Genomic DNA, 21,513 nt, shown 5'->3' with positions numbered 1-21,513 from the left:
TCCGCAACGGAAGAGGCCACAACAGTGAGAGGCCCGCGTACCAAAAAAGAAAAAGAGGTTCCAAGGAAAGGAGAAGAGAAATGAGTATCTAAGGACTTTTTCCTGTTCAGATTTCTCAACTTTTATTTCTTCGGCTATGATATTTTTCTTCCTCAATCTATTTCAGATGATGCCTATTTTCATAGACTAACCTTTCACTTTTTGTTTTTGATTTATCATGAAACACACTAGTCATTGAAAGAACAATATAATGAATACTTGTGTGCCCATCAGCTCTCTTTAAAATCAATGATATGGTGGTTGTCAGGGGCTGGGCGGAGGGAGGAAGGGGGAGTTGGTGTTTAGTGGGTAGAGAGTTTCAGTTTTGCAAGATGAAATAGTTCTAAAGATCTGTTGTACATCCATGTGAATGTACTTATCACTACTGTACTGTCTGGTTAAAATGGTTAAGGTAGTAAATGTTATCCTGTGTGTTTTTACCACAACTTAAAATAATATCAGTGATGCTTTTTACTCCAAAACCATCGTATCTGTTTGCTTAAAAGGGCAGATTTCTGCTGGCTCAGTGGTCTCCTCGAAGCACAAAGAGGAGGACTATGCGGGGCCATAGAGGTGTAAGGACAGGAGCCCACTGAGGGGTCAAGCTGTTTTCCTCTTGGGGAAAAAAAAAGTGCCAGGGAGAATCTTGGCCAGAGAGGTATTTATTCACACCTTGGTTTTTTTTTTTCTACAGTTAGCTTACAAGAAGTACATTCAACAAGATAAAAATTATTAGGGGGATCATCAAAGTTCAGAGGAAAAGATTGGGGGAGTGCAAGGGAAGCTGATATTACCTGTCCAGATACACAGTTCTCCTTTTCTGGTGATTATCTGGAGAGTGTCTGGAAGACCTCCTGGGTGGTCTCTTGGGCAAAACTCTAGAACCACGATTTCTCTTAGGGAGCTTTGAGTAGATACAGAGGGGGCAGCCAATCTGAGGACGCTTCTGGGGTCCAACCAGTGAATGCACACTATGGGGAGAGCCTGTGCCCTCTTGTGAAGACCATGGTCTAGACGCATGATCGTTCCATCTGTACAGCATGGGTGCCTCCTGGGCTGGAACTAGAATCTCCTCAAAAGACATTTTGGGTCTATTCCACCAATCCTAATGAACACTCTGAGCCCCAAAGCCCCTCGTCAGCAAACAAAGCTGCACAATTTTAATCTGATGATTTAGGTTCAGAGTTAAAGCTCATGATGACGGCGTTGATCTAAGAGCAGGAACCTCTTCAGGCAACCTGGAACCCGGCTGTGGGCTCTGGAGAGCTCTGAGCTTTGCCACAATTTTCATTCGTGTTTTCCCATCATGTCGACTCTTTGAGGGAGGGTGGAGTTCCTTGCCAGTTCCCATAGGAGGAACTGAGTGTCTACTTCTCAGGCACACTCCCTGGTGCTGGGCCAGAGGAGGATGGCTTTCAGGGAGCAATACATCCCGAGGGGAACAAGGAAGAGGAACTCCAAAGTTGTGTTTTGGGTTTGGTAAGAGCATTTGTCACCGGTGACAGGACAGGTACAGGAACTTGGGTCACGGGGTGTCAGGGCAGAATCAGACATCTTGGATCACGTGGTCCAACCCTCTCACTCAATCAGGCTGGGGCCCAGAGATGTCAAGTAACCTGCTTAATGTCACAGAGCTAGTTAGAGCAAATGCATAACTACAACTCAGGACCTTCTGACCACAAAGCCTGTCTCTTTCCCTCTCCCAGGACCTACCATGGGCCTGCACATATGGTAGATGCTTAGTTAGTTACTGTGGTTTCCCCTCCTCTGTTCTAATGTTAGGGTGTCTCATGTTCTCTGGGCTTTCTCTGCTTTACCACCCCCTTTCTGTGATTCAGTCCTACCCATGGGGACTCTACAAGGCTCACATCCTGATCCTGGTCTCATTTCAGCGATGAGGGCTCTTTTCCATCTCCCAGTCCTTTTGGCTTCCCTGAGCTTGTTCCAGGTTGCAGAATCTAACACAAATGGTAAGTACCACCTTGTATTGGTTTCCTGGGGCTGCTGTAACAAAGGACCACAAACTGGGCGGCTTAAGACAACAGAAATGTATTCTCCTACAGTTCAGGAGGCTGGAAGTCCAAAATCAAGGTGTTGGCTGGGTCATGCTCCTCTGAAGGCTCTAGGGGAGAATCATTCCTTGCCCCTTCCAGCCTCTGGTAGCTCCCAGCAATCCTTGGCTTATATGTGCATCACTCCAATCTCTGCCTCCATCTTCACATGGCCTTCTTCTCTGTGGTGTCCTCTGTGTGTCCTCTCCTCTTGTTATAAGACCACAAGTCATTGGATTTAGAGCCCACTCTAATCCTGTACCTGTATGACTTCTTCCTAATTAGCTACATCTGCAAAGACCCTATTTCCAAATAAGGTCACATTCTCAGGTGCTAGTTGGACAAGTATTTTGGAGGGACGCTATTTAAGCCACTACACTCCCCTTGTTCAAAGACTGCATCCTGATCCTCCCACCATTCCAGACCCCAATTCGAGTAAAACGAGGAATCCCACCTCTACTCTACACCGTCCCCTTCCCTACCTCAGGGTCCTTGTGATCAGCTAAGCCCTTTGAGGGACTTGTTTTCAGGTCCACCTCACCAAGAACCAAAAAAAACCACACAGCCCAGAGCCCAGAGCCAACCTGAGTGGTCACACACCTTCTAATCCCAACACTGGGTCCAGTCAGACCTCTGTATCCACAGGTTCTGCCTCAGCAGATTCAACAAGCAGTGGATTGAAAATATTTTTTTAAAAGATTCCAGGAAGCTCCCCCCCCAAAAAAAACCCCACTGTGGCAACTATTTACATGACATTTACATTGCATTAAGTATTATAAGTAATCTAGAGGTGATTCAAAGTATACAGGAAGATGCACATAAGTTATATACAAATACTATGCCCTTTTACATAAGGGACTTGAGCATCCTGGGGGGTCCTGGAACCAATCCCCTGTGGATACTGAGGGACAAATGCATTCTACTGGACTTCTAAAGAGTGCTATTGACACCTTATTGAGTATCAGAGAGTATTCTTCCCATTCTGGGCTTTTCCTCCTGTCGAACATTTCCTAATCTTGATCTTCTGTCTGCTCAGGTTTGAGTGGTGGGGATAATAGTAGAGAAAGAGGGAGACAGACCAAAGGGCTTCTCCAAAGAGGGGTGTCTGATACCCTGCTCCTTGTTTCTCCCCCTCCAAGAGCAGGCCACCCGCACCGTCACCATCTCTGATGCTGTGAGTCAGGTCAAGATCCAGGTCAACAAGGCCTTCCTGGATTCCCGGACCAGGTAGGTGAGACACACATACCACGTGCTTCTCTTCCTGGGCTGACGAGTGCCTCCAGGTCAGTCCTGACAAGCCAACGAGCCAAAGCAATCTTACAACCTGCCCTTCCACCCCCAGCCCCTGCCCACCTGCGAGTATGGGGCAAGTATGGGTAAAAGCCAACAGCTCCTAAAATCCTCAGCCTCTAAGTTACCTGGAAGGGGATGTGGTCTCATCCAATCCTAGAAGCACTTTCTTCCACGTGGCTGAGTGATTCCTTAGGTCATGCATTGCAGAGTCTCAGAAAGCCTGTCCCTAGAAGTTCTCCATTCATTCAACATGTCTTAGGTCAGGTCCCCTTGAGGCAGAACCTGAGACCTGGATTCACATGCGGTGGCTTACCGGGGAGCACTCTCACGAAAGCTGTAGCAGAGTGAGGGAGTGAGCCCAGATAGGTAAAAAGAAGGGGTTAAGCAGGGATGTGGTTTAAGGTCTAGCCCCAGCTGACCCCACAGGGAGATCCGGAGTGTAGGCTGCACTCAGAGCCTGTCCTACCCCAAGCAAGAGAGCAGAGGTTTCACCTGCCAAAGGGGTCCTTGATGTCAGCCAGACGTGCTGCAAGCTTGGCACTGGGGGTGGGGGTGGGGGGCGCAGCGTAGCACACTGTGTGACTCCCAGGCACCTCCAGCCAGGAAGCCACCCTGACTCAGAAGCAATTGCCCAAGAAAGTTACGGGAGTGAGCCATCAGCGGCTAGGGGAGGGGCACGCCAAAGCTATAAATGGGCCCAAATGAACTTGAGAAACATGCAGGACACCAGCAGAGTCAGCCACCTCCCGACCACGTGTAGGGCCTGGGTTTCCTGAAATAAGCAATGCAGACTGGGTCCCTGCCCTCAGGAAGCCCAGGCTGGAGCTAGAGAGGCAGGAAAACAAGAGTAACCACTTCACCGAGCAGAAAACAACCTCACTGGTGCCTCTTGCTGCCCCTCTCCTGGACTTGGGGTTTCATTCCTCTCTGGCCCTTGCATAAACTCTCAAGAGGTCCCATAACTTTTCTGCCGACTTTTAGATGACAAGATGTGCTCTGATCACTTCTAGTCCTTTCAGGAACCCAAATGTCAGCAGAAGAAGACAAAGCCCAGAGCCTCTCACTTTCCTCCCCTTGGAGCTGCTTTAGGGTTTCATAGTGTGAGAAGGGCGCGTGGTCCGTCCGTCCGTCTTTCCCGAGCTTCTCCTCATCCCCCAGCCCAGGATTGTCACTCTTAGGGGTCAAGCTGGGGGAGGTAAGAGAGATACAGGATGGCAAAGTCTAAGTGGCCTGGACAGCTTAGTGCCTGGGTGTTAGGGGTTGGGTCAGAAGCTCCTTCCCTCCTTGGGTGCTTTTCGGCTCTCAGAGATTCTGCTGCCAACTCTCCGACCCAGAGAAGTTTCTGACCAGTAGTTCACAGCTCCACCCCTCAGCCCTGGAGCTTGTGGCTCCCTCCCTCACCCCTCCTCACACCACCTTGAGCCAGGTCCCCTTTAAAGATGCTCCAGAAGACTAAAAGCTTTGCCCTGCTGCTGGAGGATGTGCCGATTTGGGGCCGAGGGCTGCCCTGTCTGGCTTACTCTGCTGTTAGGCGCACAGCACGAGCCACGTCTGCTTTTCTTGTTTTCTTTAGGCTCTTTGGGCAGGGGTCAACCACCAGCCATAGCTCCAGGACACACAGCAGGGCCCTCCTCTCAAGGCCCTTGTCACTAGACTGAGTGCAAAGAAGAAGCCCCACAGTGGCAGGAGGGAAATGGCTGGTATTTCAGCAACTACCCCCAGATGAACATTCTCTCTCCCTCCTTAACTCAATCTTTTTATAGCCCAAGGTCGGGGTAGGATAAAAGCCACACAATTGGTTTTCATCACCTCCTTTGCAAGTCGTGCTGCACAGGACGACCCAACCCTGCCTTGGAAATCATCCCCACCGATTAGTTCTTGGATTTAGGGGTCTCATGGAGACATCAAGAATCACATTTAAACATCTTGTTCACAAGCACACACACAATCCAGTGACTCACAATCTGTGATAAGGACAATGAAGGAAATAAACAGGGCAGTGGCTGCTACTCTAGGCGCAGGGAAGCCTGACGGAGGATGAGAAGGAGCCGGCTATGTAGCGAGCCAGGGTCTGGGGGCAGCAAAGGCAAAGGTCCTGAGGCAGGAAAGAGCTTAGGGTGCTCAGGAAACAGAAAGGAGGCCCACGCTGGTGGCGGCAGTAGGGAAAGAGGCCACACAGGTGGAGCCTGAGGGCCAGATAGTCGGAGGCACAGCAGTGGCTGACAGGGGCTGGGGGAGAAGGGAGGGACTGGGCTGGCTGTTCATGGGTGCGGGGTCTCCTTGGAGGGTGATGAAAATGTTTGGGAACTAGATAGAGGCAAAGATCCCACAACGTCACGAGCCCGTACACAGTAAGCCTGTGGATTCATGCACGTCACAGGGAGAGCCAAGAAAGTGCTTCAGTCAGAGTGGCCTGGTCTGCATTTCGTTCAAAAAAAGCGCCTTCCTGCAGCCGGCTGGAGAACGGATGGGAGAAGGACAGGAGAGGAGGCATGAGTCGCATTAGGAGTCTGCTGTGGCCATCCAGATGGGAGAGCATGGGGGCTAGGACAAGGGGGTGGGCCTGGAGATGGAAAAAGAGTTCCTCCGAGGCCCTGCTTGCTCCCGTGGAGCCCGGCCCTGAGTCAGAGCAGGAGGTAAGTCCCCGGTGAGTCAAGGTCAGGCAGGAGACCGCGCAGAACGCTAGCCAGGGGAGAAAGGCAGGAACAGGTAGGGCCTTGCATGGGACCTTTGGGTGGAGCCCTGGGAGGCCCAGCAACATACCTTCTCTCTTGGGTGGGGGGGCCCTTTGGGACCCATGATGATGGTGATGGCGCTGATGCTAACACGTGTGAGTGTTTACTCTGTGCCAGAGACAGCTCTCAGCACTTCACATGCCTTCCTCCCCCAAATCCTAGAAAGTGCTAAATCCAACTCTGTGAAATAGCTGGTTTTGAAGTCAAAATGATCAAATAACGTGATTACGATCAGTATCCTCGTTTTATGGGTAAGGAAATTGGGTACAGAGATGTTGAGTAACTTGCTCAAAGGCACCAGCTACTAGGTAGCAGCAGGAGTGAAACCCAGCCAGCGTGCTCCAAAGGCCCTGATGTAAGTAACACAGGGAGTCCTAGCTCACTCAGAGGTCAGGTCTGTAGACCAATCCTGGGGGAACCAGGGTTCAAACTCTAGGTCAGTGCCGTCCAATACAGGAGTCACTGACTACATGTGGCTACGGAGCCCTTGAAATGTGGCTAGTGACACTGAGGAACTGAAGTTTTAATTGTATTTAATTTTAATGAATTTCCATTTAAACAGCCACATGTGGCTAGCGGTTACCATATTGGACATGCCGTGCAGCAGTCTGGGCCACTGGGCCATGATGTCTCTTGTAACAGCAACAAAAGGCAGTCTGGCTTATCTTCTTGGGTCCTTTCTTACCGAGGTTGGGGGGAGGTTGGAAGGGGTCAGGCCTGGTGACTACAGCTCAGTCATCGCCCATTGTTGCCCCTCAGGCTGAGCATCAGGCCCCCTCATGCTTGAAGTAGAATCGATAACCTGATCCACAGGGACAGGCCAGGAGTTACAGCCTGTGACGCATATCCCCGAGCAGGGTTGCCTTTGTGAGAATTTGAGCCACTTCCAAAATTTCAGTCTTAGAGCTGTAAAGATCATCTCATAGGACCCCTCATCTCACACACAAGAAACTGAGGCACAGGACGGGGGAGAGGGTTCTCATGCAGGGGCTTTTCTGACACCACCTTGCCCTTGGTCACCAACTTCTTGGTAGTAGAAAGGGTTTTGGCTTCTCTTTTTATAGATAGGTAATTAAGACAAAGCCCGAACATCTGGCCCAAGAAATGGTCAACAAGAGGCTAGATGCTACAGCCACAACTAAACAAACTCCACACTAACTCTAGGGCCAGATGGGATGAAGGATGCTTTCATGGGCAGACCTGGGGCCCATAGGCATGTTATTTCCAGAATTCTCGGTGCACGAGGCCAGCTCCACGGTCAGGGGTTCCTCGGTCTGAATCGGTACGTCCTGGGACTTAGGTGTTTTTAGGGTTCCCCAACGGATTCGGAAGCAGCCAGCACAGCTGCAACCCTCTGACTCTAATTCAGGAAGTGCTCATGTCCATCTGTCTGCCTTCCTTCAGAACCAGACTTAATGAAGCTTAAAGACACACGGTAGCTTCCTCCTCCCAGAGGAGATTTCCCAGAGGCATCAGAGGAGAGCTAAGAAAAGATCCTGAGAGCACAGAAGTGGGGGTCTCCTGCATGCTGCCCACTGTACACACACAGCACCTCACACCCCTGCTACAGGGTCAGAGCTGAGGGCCCGGTCATGACTCCCCCGTTGCTCTCCATTGTAGCCTGAAGACGGCCATGAGCTCTGAGGTGCCCACCACCCGACAGCTCTCCAAATACCTCAAGCACGCCAAGGGCTGGACCCGCGTGGCCATCCGCCACGGGCAGGTGTGGGAGGAGTCCTTAAAGAGACTGAGGCAGAAAGCGACTGGGATCAACGTCACAGGTACAGAAAAAAAACCCCAGCCCTCTGATGGCAGGAAGCGGTCATCTCTCCGCAGGAGAGAACACAAGCCACCAAAAGCCACAGTTCGTACTGGGAGCCACATCCTCTCTCTCCGTCAGAATCACGGACTGCAGAGCAAGGAGGGGCTGGGAGGACAGCCAGGCCAATGCTCCTTTTGCAGAGGAAGGAACTTGGGCCCAGCAAGGTCACATTGCCAACTCCAAATGAGGGGACATTTGTGCCTTTTGTTATAACACCATCTGTAAGGCCTCTGTCCAGAGGAAGGGCTAAAGTTAATAAACACGGGCTCCCTGTCCCAAACCACAGTGTCACCATTTCCGCCTGTGGAGGGGACATTTCAGCCACCTGTGTCAGGGGGGATTTCCTGGGATTACGTCACAGGTGATGAGCTGTCTCGCCTGTTCTGGGTACCGTGGAGCTGAAACAATGAGCCGATGGATTGATCGTGACCTCCTCAACCCCTCCCCCCCCACCCCCTACCAAATGTCACTGTTCACGGTGGGTCACGGAGGAAGGGGATTGGTCTTGACGGGAGGAAGAGGCTGCACGTTCTCCCTGGGGAAACCTCAAGAGGGGGAGGACACCTGGCCTAGGACTTGGGCAAATTCCAAAGCTCCAAAAGGAGGAAACCAGGACAAGGTAGGAAGAAGTAGGAAGCACTTTGGACCCTGAGACTCTTAAGGTGCTGGGGCCTGAACCTCGGCCCCTGCCAACCTCCGCAGGTGAGCCCCCAAAGAAGGCCCCCAGAGCCGGATTCCCTTCAGGCTGCATTAGGACGTTGGCGGCTCTTCCCATTCTGCGCCCACGTGGAGGTCTCTGATGCCTAAAGCTCCCCACTCTGTTACTCCCGCCGAGATCACGGCGCCCCTCACCTAAAAATGCCCTGTCCGTTCCCAACATCTTTCCTATCTAGATCCCTGCGTGCTTGGGACCTTAGACGTCAGTGGAGCTTTAGAAGAAAAGCAATCTTCTCAAACTAACTCATACTAACATGTACCTGACCTCTCAGGGGTATTGTTCTAAAAGAAAGATCTGTTGATCCAAAGGGTCTGATAGACAAAGAACTACTAACAGCTCTGGAGACCGTTACTATCTGTGTGGCCTTGGGCAAGTCTCGTTCTCTCGTAAAATGAGAATTTAAATTCTTACCTTAATGAATTGTCAGGATTCAATGCGAAATGCTCACTTAGAACGTAAAATGTATTCCCCCAAAAATCAAGTTCAAAAAATGAACCTCCCCTCAGGGCCTCAGAAGGGAGAAAGAACTCAGCCCTTTGGGCATCCCTTCTCTTTCAGACCCTAGCCTGGACTTGACTGCACTCTCTCAGGAGGTGGGCTGTGATGCCCCAGTTCCTTTGGTGAAATGTGATGAGAACAGCCCTTACCGCACCATCACGGGAGACTGTAATAACAGGTGAGTGGCCAGTAGGTGGGTTTAGGAGGCAGGTTCTCCCGATCACCACAGCCAACCCCTCTGCCCAGCCCACCTGCCCTGCTCAGCCCAGCCAGGGGCTTTGCCACTTGGGCATTACAGGCATAACTCCCACCGCCTTACGCTCCTGGACTAGCGTCCCACTGGAATCTGTTCTGTTGGAACCCCGCTAACTTCCCCACCTTCTAAAGAGACCACTGCATCCCACTGGCAGGAGCACCTTTCCCCAGGGGATCCCCGTGGGGTTTGCGGAGAAGCGGACCCCGGAGCGAACCCACCGCCTAGGCTGAGGGCCGGTCTTGCGGTTTCAGGAGGAACCCCGCGCTGGGCGCGTCCAACAGGGCGCTGGCGCGCTGGCTGCCGGCGGAGTACGAGGACGGGCTCTCCCTGCCCTTCGGCTGGACGCCGAGGAAGACGCGGAACGGCTTCCCTGTCCCGCTGGTGAGAGCGGACACGGGGTGGGGGCGAGCCCCGAGCAGGCGGGTGAAAGATGGGAGTAAGAGGGGAAGGGATGCCCTCCCACAAACACACAAGGAAAGGAAGAAGAAATAGGTGCGAGGACAGGCGCGCGGTAGAACCTCATCCGGAGAGAGATGGAGATTTGGACGTCCTCCCTGGTGCTGTTCCGGAAAATGCCACTAGAGAGCAGCGGAGTCCAGGTCCCGGAGCCCAGCCACATGTCCCAGCTGCCGTCAGGCCAAGTACCCTGGGGTCTCCCAGGCAGATGGCTTCCCTGCCCCATCCTGTTCGCGCTTGCCCTGCCCCAGCCCCTGGAGTGCATCAGCTGGTGCTTGCCGGGACCTCCTATCTGTTGGCCTCATCTGAGTTGGCGGGCCCTCCCCAGAGCCCCTCTTCTATCCCCGGACACCTGGCACCTCCGTGGCACTTACTTCAGGGACAGCCTGTCTTTGTTTTCCCTCTTTGAGTGGAAAGGGCACTGGCCTTGAAGCCAGCAAGTCATACAGACCTGGCCCTTTGTAGCGGCAGGACCTTGGTGAGTTGACCTCACCTGTCTAGTCCTCAGTCTCCTCATCTACAAAATGGGGTAATGCCACCTACCTCATAAGCTTGTCATGAGGATGAAGTGTACCTGTTACATCATAGGTACTCTATAAACTGCAGCTGAATCTGAATCCTCAAAACACCTTTTCCTCCCTGTCCTCTCTCCACCTGTAGGCCCGTGAAGTATCCAACAAGATTGTAGGCTACCTAAATGAAGAGGGTGTTCTGGACCCAAACAGGTCCCTGCTCTTAATGCAGTGGGGTCAAATTGTGGACCACGACCTGGATTTTGCCCCCGACACGGAACTGGGGAGCAGCGAGTACTCCAAAGTGCAGTGTGATGAGCATTGTATCCAGGGAGACAACTGTTTCCCCATCATGGTACGTCCTGCAGCTGCGGGTCCCTGGCAAACCCCTTGCCTCCCTGATGTGGCAGACAGTACACTAAACACTTAGAATTCAAAGGTGAACAAGACACTGTCCCTTCCCTCAAGGACAAAGAACCTGTGTGGGAAATGGACAAGTAATCACTAAGGGCAAAATTGGGAAGCTCTGGGGAGTGTTGTCTTCATCCCTGGCCCAGCAGCACTGATGTCACCTGGGGTCTTATTAGAAAGGTAAAATCTCAAACCTCATCCCAGACATTGGGAAGCAGAATCTACATTTTATCGGAATCCCCAGGAGATTCATTTTATAGACAGTGAAATTTGTGGAATGCTACCGTAAGTCATCTCAGAGTCGGGAAGGCTACTCCCAGAATGGATGAGTCAGGATGAGTGGCAGGCATTTGTGGGCATTTCCAGCAGGAAGGGAAGGGAACTTGCAGTGGTGCACCTTTCTTCTTATTCATGATTTTACAGTTAGAGAATGATTTATTCACTCACACACATCGGGACTCTGTGTTGTGGTATAAAGAGCATAAGGTGTGAAGTAAGGTCAGCCTCGATCTGAATCCCACATCTTCACCTTTCAGTTTGTAAGATCTTGGGCAAATTACTAACCTTTCTGAGCCTCCGTTTTCTCACGTGTAAAATGGGACAGAATTGTCTACCTTACAGGGTTTTATGAGGACCAAAATGAGATAAAGTATGCATAGTGCCAAGCACATGGTAGGTGCAGAATAAATAAATGGTAGCTGTTGTTAGTAGTAATTATTAACAAACCCTTTCCTGCCTCATGTCCTGCTTCCTTATGCCAGGATCTCAGGACTCCCTCTCAACCAAAAATTTGGAGCTTTTGCTATGAAAGATTGAATGATTCCCCCTCAGCCCTTTTACCCAGCAGATGTCATGACCTTCAGGGAGTTGGGGGCCCAGGATTTATAGCATCAGCAGGAGGCACCTGGAGCCATTGTCTGGTCCCAGGGTCCCAGGAGGGCACCATCAGCATCTTTGCCAGCTGCATCCAGACCTACCCTGGGGAGAGGCTGTTAGCTGTATCACCTCTGCCCAGTCACCCACCCTGATCTCTCTGCAGTTCCCGTGCAACGACCCCAAGGTGAAGACTCAAGGGAAATGCATGCCTTTCTTCCGAGCCGGCTTTGTCTGCCCCACTCCACCTTGCCAGTCACTGGCCCGAGAGCAGATCAATGCTCTGACCTCCTTCCTGGACGCCAGTTTAGTGTACAGCCCTGAGCCCAGCCTGGCCAGCCGCCTCCGGAATCTCAGCAGCCCACTGGGCCTCATGGCCATCAACCAGGAGGCCCAGGACCATGGGCTGGCCTACCCGCCCTTTGACAACAAGAAGCCGAGCCCCTGTGAGTTCATCAACACCACTGCCCGTGTGCCCTGCTTCCTGACAGGTGAGTCTAGGCTGGCAACGGAGGGACCAAAGGACAAGGGGATTATCCAGGGGATTATCCTGGGGCCTGAGAGCAGAGGAAGGCCAGAAAAGCTTCTCGAGGCCACTGGGCGGCTTCCAGGGAGGCTTTACCATTGCTTCTTCTCATTGTCTTCTGGAAAAACACACACCAAGCCACCACTGCTGTGGGCAGTGGTCCAGGACTGGCAGAAGGGTGCAGATGAATACAGAATCTAAGAACATGTGTTCACTGTATTAATAAAAAAATATTAAGGAAGTCCAGTAAAGCACAAAGAAAATAAGAAAATCCACACAGTCCCACCACTCACAGATAATCATTGTTAGCATTTTAATGCCTATGTTTCCAGTTTTTTTCTATCCTAGATCTAGTTCTACCTTGTTTTACACAATTGGGGTCATACTAGAAGTAATTTTCTGTAAGCTGATGTCTTCTCTTAATGTGTCACATCTTTAAATATTCTTCTACATCATGATCTTTAATGGCTGCCTGGTATTCCATGACATATATTTATCATAATTTATTTTATCAACCCTACTTGGAGACATTTGTGTCATTTCTAGTTTTTCTGTGATTTTTTGTTTGTTCATTTTTGTTAAGGTCCTGAGCATCCTTGTTGATGAATTTTTGTGCTCATTTTTAATAATTTTACTAAGATAACTTCCTAGAGGAGAACGTTCTAGATTAAGAGGAATGTATATTTTTAAGGCTTTCTATAAACTTGGCACAAAGTCCCCACTCCACGTAGCCTGTACGCAGCCAAAGCCCTCCACTTCTCCTCATTCTGGAGGCTCATGCCCTCCTGGTCTTCTCTGCCTTTGGCTTCTGGAGGCCTTCTCTCTTCCAAAAATCCACTCTCCCAGGACAAACCCCCAGCCCACGCAGACATGGCAGAAGACCCAGATCTCTTGGTAGAGCTCTTGGATTCTGTGTCCATACACATCTCACATCAGTCCAGACACAAAACTAAGCCCTTCCTGTTTTCCATTAAAATATCCAGTAAGACCAAGCATTCATGAATTTAATAGACTTTCCTGAAGATTAGAGGACACAAGGAGAAGTCCCCTTATGAAACAGCTGGTCTTTTACCATCTATATGACCCTCTCCTCCCAATAGCCTCCATCTCTAGATTCTTCTCCCTTATTACACAGAGGAATTCAACCCTACCCAAGCTCTTACCCTCAAACTTGCATTCCTAAAACCATCCAAATTGTTCCGCACAATAAAAAGCCCCTCGTTTATTTGTAGGTCCCGTCTTAGAAGGCAGTTGGGATTTAATTAGCAAAATTTTACTTTTTAATGTCACCTGTATGTAGTCTTTCTTTACCACAGTCTTGTGGGTTCGACCTTATTAGCCCCCTTTTCACAGATATGAAGACTGAGGCTTAGCCATGTTAAGTAACTTGTCCAAAGTGACAGAACTAAAAAGTGTGTGTGGAGACCTGGGATTCAAATCTATGAATCGCAACCCCGATCTCTCTCCACCTTAAACTAACTGGAAGGAGGGTCTTAGGAGAGCTTCCCTCTGGGACACCACATTTATTCTTTGTGCAGTTACTGGGTTCTGGGGCTGCTCAGGGAGGGACACACCCTTCTGCCTTCTGGGCTTTCAGGAGATCCCCGAGCCTCAGAGCAGATCCTGCTGGCCATTTCCCACACCCTCCTTCTCCGAGAGCACAACCGGCTGGCCAGAGAACTAAAGAGACTCAACCCTCATTGGGATGGAGAGAAGCTCTACCAGGAAGCCCGGAAGATCCTAGGAGCCTTCATGCAGGTAAGAGGCTCAGGGGAGCTGCTTCATGTGCCAGCCTCACTTCTGCTCCTGGCTCTGCCCTCTGCCCGCGGCCACGCGGCCAGTGACCTCCTCGGCTTTCCACACCTCCATTTCCCCCTCCTCTCCTCTGCTGCTTCTTTCTCACTGTCTCATTCTTTTAAACCCTCCCTTTTGTTTCTTCAGCTTCTCGGCCCCAAAATGAATCCCTGGATTCAGGGTGCTGGAGAGTCATTCATATGCCAGCCCCTCAGTGTGCCCGCCCAGGGGCCACCACTTGGACCACAGGCCCCATCACTCCTGGGACCGTTACGTCACAGTTCTTTTGATTGTTTTGATTGGATTATCTTCTACAATTTTCCACACCTAAGCCACATGTCACAGGCATAGTCCATTGCTATTGTTGATTGACTGATTGACTAACTAGAAGAGACTTAGAAAAGTTGATATGTCGATATGAACCATACACATATTTTTTAAACATTTTATTTAAAAATAATTGTAGATGCTCAGGAAGTTGTATCAAAAAAAAAAGCACATGCACCTAGTCTCTCCCAGTGCTAACAGTTTGCATAACTATGGTACAATATCAAAAGCCAGAAGTTAACATAGATACGAACCATAAAGTTTATTCAGATTTCACCAGTTATAAGTGCAGTCAGTTCATGTGAGGGATGTGTGTGTGTGTAGCTCCATGTAAGTGTATCACATATGTAGTTTCATGTAACCACCACCACAATAACGACACTTACCTCTACCATCACCACAGACTCCCTTGTGCTACCTTTTTATAGCCACATCCACCCTCCCCCTTCCCACATCCCTAACCCCCGGCAACCACTAATCTGTTCTCCATCTGTACAGTTATGTTATTTCATGAGTATTATATAAATGAAATCATGCAGTATGTATTCTTTTGAGACTGGCTTTTTACTTTCAGCATAATTTCCTTGAGGTTCATCCAACTTGCTACATACATCAATTGTTCACTTTTTTGTTGAGTAGTATTCCATGTTTTGTTTAACCATTCACCTATTGAATGACATTTGCATAGCTTCCAATTTGGGGCTATTATGAATAAAGCTGCTATGAACATTCGTGGATAAGTTCCTGCATGAAAATAGGTTTTTATTTCTCTGGGATATATGCCCAAGAGTGCAATTGCTGGGTTATATGCTAAGTCCATTTTTAGTTTTAAAAGGAACTGCCAAAGTATTTTTCAGAGTGGCTGTACTGTTTTTTACATTCCCACCAGCAATGTATGAATGATCCAGTTTCTCTGCATTCTGGTCATTATTTGGTGTCATCACTTTTTTTTTTTTACCCTTTCTGATAGGTATGTAGTGATATTGCATTGTGGGGTTTTTGTTTGTTTGTTTGTTTTTGTGGTATGCGGGCCTCTCATTGTTGTGGCCTCTCCCGTTGCGGAGCACAGGCTCTGGACGCACAGGCTCAGCAGCTATGGCTCACGGGCCTAGCCGCTCCGCAGCATGTGGGATCTTCCCGGACTGGGGCACGAACCCATGTCCCCTGCATCGGCAGGCGGACTCTCAACCACTGCGCCACCAGGGAAGCCCTGCATTGTGGTTTTACTTTGCATTTATCTGATGGCTGATCATATTGAACTTCTTCTCATGTGCTTTTTTGCCATCTGGATATCCTCTTCAGTAAAACATCTGTTCATATATTTTGCCCATTTTCAAAATGGATTTTGTCTTTTTGTTGAGTTTTGAGAGTTCTTTATATATTCTAGATATGAATCCTTTGTCAGATATGTGACTGTAAATATTTTCTCCCAGTCTGTACTTTGTCTTTTCATTTTCTTAATAAGGTCTTTTGCAGAGTAAGAGTTTTTAATTTTGATGAGGCCAAATTTATCAGTTTTTTCCTTTCATAGATTTTGTTTTGGTGTCAAGTTTCAATTCTTTCCCTAGTCTTAGGTCCCAGAGGTTTTTCTCCTGGTTTTATTTTTCTAGACATTTTATAGTTTTATCTTTTACATTTAAGTCCATGATCCATTTGAGGTTAATTTTTGTATAAAGCATAAGGCTTAGGTCAGGGTTCATTTGGGGTGGGGGGTATGGTTGTCTAATTGCTCCAGCACCACTTATTGAAAGGCTGTCTTTCTTCTTTTGAATTGCTTTGGCTCCATTGTCAAAAATTATTTGGGCATTATGTGGCAGCCTGGATGGGAGGGAAGTCTGGATACATTTATATGTATGGCTGAGTCGCTTTGCTGTGCACCTGAAACTATCACAACACTGTTAATCGGCTATACTCCAATATAAAATTAAAAGTTTTAAAAAACTATTTGGGCATATTTATGTCCATCTATTTCTAGGTTGTCCATTCTATTCCACTAGTCTATGTGTCTATTCCTACACCAGTACCACAGTGTTTAATAACTGTAGCTATATAATAAGACAACATTAGGAAGAATGACTCCTCACTTTATTCTTTTTCAAAATTATTTTGGCTATTGTAGGGTCTTTACCTTTCCATATATATTTTAAAACATGCTTATCTATGTCTACAAAGAAATCTTGCTGAGATTTCTATAAGAATTGTATTAAAACTATAGATCAAGTTAGGGACAATTGACATCTTTACAATGTTGAGTTTTCCACTATATAAACATAGTATGTCTCTCCAAGTATTTAGATTTTCTTTATTTCATCAGCATTTTATAATTTTAATCATACAGATCCTATACATGCTTATTACATTTATACCTGAGTATTTCATTTCCTTTGCAGGAATTGTAAGTGGTATTACATCTCTTATTTCAGTTTCCACTTATTCATTATCAGTGTATAAAAATATAATTGATTTTTATGTGTTGATTCTGTATCCTATGACCTTGTTGAACGCAATTCGTTCCAGGAGTTCTGTAGGTTCCTTGGGATTTTCTACATAGATAGTCATGTCATCTACAAATAATGTCAGTTATATTCGTTCTTTTCTAATTTGTATGTTTTTCATTTCTTTTTCTTGCCTTGTTACAGTGGCTACAACTTCCAGTACTATACTGAATAAGAGTAATGACAGCAGACATTCTTGTCTTCCCAATAGTAAAAGAAAAGCATTCAAGGTTTCACCATTAAGTATAGTTAGTTGTGATTTTTTTTTGTAAATGCTCTATATGAAGTTGAGGACGTTCTGCTCTATTCCTAGCGTACTGAGGGTTTTTATCATGAATAGATGTGGAATTTTGTCAAATGGTTTTTCTGCATTGATGTAGATAATCATATGACTTTTCTTCTTTAGTTTATTCTGCTTGCTTTAGGTTTACTTTGCTCTTCCTGCTAGTTTATTGAGGTAGGAGCTTAGATTATTGATTTGAGAGCTTTCTTCTTTTCTAACATAAGTATTACAAGTGATATAAACTTCCCTCTTAGCACTGTTAGTTGTATCCCACAAATATTGATATGTTGTATTTTCATTTTAATTCACTGTGTATGTTTTGTTGTTGTTGTTTCTCCGTTTCAGACTTTCTCTTTGACCTATGGGTTATTGAGAAGTATATTGTTTTACTTCCAAGTGTTTAGGGATTTTTCTGCTGCCTTTCTGTTACTGATTTCTAATTTGATTCCATCATGGTCAGAGAATATACTCTTATGATCTCGATTCTTTCAAATTTGTTAAGGTTTATTTTATAACCCTGGTATGGTTATCTTGTTGAATGTTCCATAGGTCCTTAGAAAGTATTTGTATTCTGCTGTTGATGGGTGTAGAGTTACACAGTATATCATTCTTCTTTCCTTTCTGGAGGTCACACGTCTTTCCCCTGTGCGTGCGTCTCTCTCGTCTTATCAGGACACTAGTCTTTTTGGATTAGGACTCCATCCTATGACATCATTTAACCTTAATTACCTCTATACAGGCCCTATCTTCAAATACAGTCAAATGAGAGGGTTAGAGCTTCAACATATGGATTTTCATCCATAATAAGGCTTCTTGGACCACAAGAAAAAGAAACCCATGCAAGCTAGTTCAGATGTTCAGTACAGGTTCACTCTATACATGTATCAACTGGAAGCTAGTAAGGGTTTCTCCCAGAACCTCCAGGCAGGGAGTGTAGTTGGGCCTCAACTAGGGTGAGAGCCAGAGACTGGAAACCATCTGGAATTACGCAGCTACTCTCACTCTCTCTCTCCCTCCTCTCTGCTCCTCTCTTCACTTCTCCACTCTCTTTCTCTGCAGATGGGTTTTCTCTGCTTTTCTGCACATGATAGAAAATGACAGCCCATATCACCCCATCTGTCCCCTCAGATAGAGCGCCACCAGAAATAGCTTGAATAGCTATTTCTATTCAAGCTATAATTTCTTGAATAACTGCGTCTGAAATCTAAGTTCCTGAGAGAGAGAATCTGACTAACCAGCTTAGTCTGGTGCCACAGCTGGGCCCGTCCACTGTGGCCAGAGGTAGGGCTTCTCACACCCTTTTCTCATGACTTGTTTCTCCTTCCAGATTATCACCTTTAGGGACTACCTACCCATTGTGCTAGGTGATGAGATGCAAAAGTGGATCCCTCCATACCAAGGCTATAACAACTCTGTGGATCCCCGAATTTCCAATGTCTTCACCTTCGCCTTCCGCTTTGGCCACTTGGAGGTTCCCTCCACTGTGTTCCGCCTGGATGAGAATTATCAGCCATGGGGTCTGGAAGCAGAGCTCCCCCTACACACCCTCTTCTTCAACACCTGGAGGATAGTCAAAGATGGTATGTCCTTTCAGGGAAGCATTGTCACTAACTGTCTCACTCTGTAGCCTGCTTCTAGGGAAACCTGTCTTGGAAGTCAGACTCCAGGCACTTCCTGTGTGACCCTAGGCAAGTGAATTCACCTCACGGAGCCTCAGTTTCTTCATTTGTAAAATGGGGACAGTAATAATACCTATCTCATAGGATATAAAAAAATAGAAATATATGTATAAAGCACCCTACAATGGTTCCCGACACACAGGAGGTGGTCACTAAATATTACTTATTATTCTTTCTTTCTTCCGCTGGCCTTTAAGATGCTGAGTTTTCCCTGTTTTCTTTCCCTGCCTCAAGCTTCTCTGATCCCTGCAGAAATAATTCCTGGGTCTGGTAAAAAAAAAAAAAAAAAAAAAAAATTGCTCTTTTGTGCTCTCCTCTACGGCTTTCCACCTACATTAAGTGCCAAAGGTTGAACCCAGCTCCCCTTTATCCTGAGTTGGGCTGTGTTGAAACTGGCTTTACTTAAGGCCTGACAAGTCAGGGCATTTTCCAGAGATTTCTGACATCTCTTCCCAAGCTGCACAGTTCATTGGGGGAACATATGGAGGAGGAGGAGCCAACTCTCTGAACTGGAGCTTGAAAGAAACCCTAAGTTTATGCTCATGCCATCACCCCAGGACGGCAGGTGGTCTGGACTGACCCCCAGCCCCCAGCATACCCTGCAGGCTGCATTGTGCTCCTCTCTCCCCACTTCCAGCCCGAGAGGTGCAGTTGGCCCTTCTTTCACCTGAGAAAGAGAAAATGTCTGGTGGAGGGAGGAGCCAGCAGTGGAAGATGTCCCCAGCTGCCCCCATCCCCAACGTGGCCTCTGGGTCTCCCTTGCAGGTGGAATTGACCCTCTGGTGCGGGGCCTGCTGGCCAAGAAGTCCAAATCGATGAATCAGAATAAAATGATGACCGGCGAGCTGCGCAACAAGCTTTTCCAACCCACTCACAGGATCCACGGCTTTGACCTGGCTGCCATCAACATACAGCGTTGCCGGGACCATGGGATGCCTGGTGAGTGGGCCTAGGGTCCTGCCAGGCCTGGGGAACTTTTAGCTACTTTCTGGGGTTCCAAGGGACTCTCGTCTGTAGCCCTGAGGAGCTGATCACTTCTAAAACAGAAGGCAGAGATGCCCGTTTTTTTTTTTTGACCACTCCACGCAGCATGTGGGATCTTAGTTCCCCGACCAGGGATAGAACCCGTGCCCCCTGCAGTGGAAGCACAGAGTCTTAACCACTGGACCACCATGCAAGTGCACAGATGCCCTTTTTTAAAACTCACTTTGCTCATCTGTGAAATGGAATCTTCCATTCACCTTAATGCAGAGGCCAGAGAACACATCTGGTACTTTCTTTGAGCTCCTCAAATGAAAGAAATCAACAACTGACTTGTAAAACCAGTTTAAACGTCCAGAAACTATGAAGAAAAGGATAACAGAGGGAAAACAACGACAATCGGATCTTCCTAAATGCAGTACTTAAGAGCCAGACTGCCTGGGTTCGAATTCCAGCTATGCCCTTTCTACTTATGTGACCTTAGGCAAGTTACTTGACATCTCTATTCTTCGATTTATGTTTGTGTACAGTGCTTAGAATAGTTCCTGGACCCATAGTAAGCACCATATAACCTACAAGCCCCCTCGAAGCTTAAGTGCCACAGTATAAAACAATGGCTCACTGACTCCCTATTCCAAGGGCTGTGAACACAGACTTTCTGGGGCTGATGGAGCTGGAGTGGGCACGTCTTCAAGGGGGAAGAGACAGCCCCAGCCTCTCTGCCCTAGGGTACAACTCCTGGAGAGGCTTCTGTGGCCTCTCACAGCCCCAAACACTGCAGGAGCTGCAGGCCGTGCTGAAGAACAAGGTGCTGGCTGAGAAGTTACTGGATCTCTACGGGACCCCTGACAACATTGACATCTGGATAGGGGCCATCGCTGAGCCCCTGGTAGAAAGGGGCGAGGTGGGGCATCTCCTGGCCTGCCTCCTGGGAAGGCAGTTCCAGCAGATCCGTGATGGAGACAGGCGAGTGAGACCTCAGCGGGGAGGGCGTGGAGGGCATCCCTTCTCGGAGGTGGGCCGTGGGCGTCCTACAGGAGGACTGACGCCAGACCTTGGCATGTTCCGGTGACCTCCTTCCTTCCCCTCTGGCGGACTGGGAAGGGTCCAACAGCTGGGCTGTATGGAGAGACCCTGCTTCTGTCTCTGCAGGTTCTGGTGGGAGAACCCTGGGGTCTTCACTGAGGAGCAGCGGAACTCTCTACAGAAAATGTCCTTTTCACGCCTTGTCTGTGACAACACCCACGTCACCAAGGTCCCGCTGCACCCCTTCCAAGTCAACAGCTACCCCCAAGGCTTTGTGGATTGCTCAGCCATCGATAAGCTGGACCTCTCACCATGGGCCTCCAAGGAGAATTAGGGGCCTGGACTCCACGGCCTCCCAAACTGTGCAGTAAAGGTCCCCTTGGTCCACGATGCCACTTCAAGCAAGCTCAGTGACCCGGTCCCTTAGAGCTCCATACCTAGTCTTCTTTCCAGCCGGGTCTCTCTACACTCCCTGGATGCACACCTTGCTCAAGCCCGAGGCCAGCCCCTCGGCCTCTCCAGCTCTTCCTCTTGACTCCATTCTCTCTGCCTGTGGAAACCCACCTTTCTGTCAAGACTCCGAGATACCCTCTGAGATACCTTCCAGTCTAGCTTGCTAGATGTCAGCCATCCTCTCCCCTGGACAAGTCAAGGCCTTTACACCCTTATCTTTCCTCCCTGTGATTGTAAACTCCCCGAGATTGTAAACTCCTTGAGCTGGGGACTTCAGCCCACTTC

At 48.4% G+C, this 21,513-nt stretch overlaps 1 protein-coding gene across 2 annotated transcripts; it reads left to right on the top strand.

The window, feature by feature from the left end:
• Positions 1–1,933: 1,933 nt before the first annotated feature.
• On the top strand, positions 1,934–21,109 carry LPO (lactoperoxidase). 2 transcript variants are annotated; one of them, XM_060081296.1, is made up of 12 exons: positions 1,934–2,009; positions 3,230–3,317; positions 7,739–7,899; positions 9,217–9,334; positions 9,664–9,793; positions 10,529–10,735; positions 11,831–12,155; positions 13,788–13,948; positions 18,417–18,669; positions 19,534–19,707; positions 20,478–20,715; positions 20,902–21,109. In XM_060081296.1, exons 1-12 carry the CDS (start codon positions 1,934–1,936, stop codon positions 21,107–21,109), a joined length of 2,139 nt encoding a protein of 712 aa, XP_059937279.1. The 2 variants fall into 2 exon arrangements, with proteins under 2 accessions (XP_059937279.1, XP_059937280.1); XM_060081297.1 differs by lacking the exons at positions 3,230–3,317; positions 7,739–7,899.
• Positions 21,110–21,513: the final 404 nt, after the last annotated feature.

The sequence above is a fragment of the Mesoplodon densirostris genome, chromosome 18, assembly GCF_025265405.1.
Source record: "Mesoplodon densirostris isolate mMesDen1 chromosome 18, mMesDen1 primary haplotype, whole genome shotgun sequence".
Lineage (NCBI taxonomy): Eukaryota > Metazoa > Chordata > Mammalia > Artiodactyla > Ziphiidae > Mesoplodon > Mesoplodon densirostris.
Note: the sequence above shows the minus strand (reverse complement) of the source record. Positions and strands in the feature narration are given on the sequence as shown.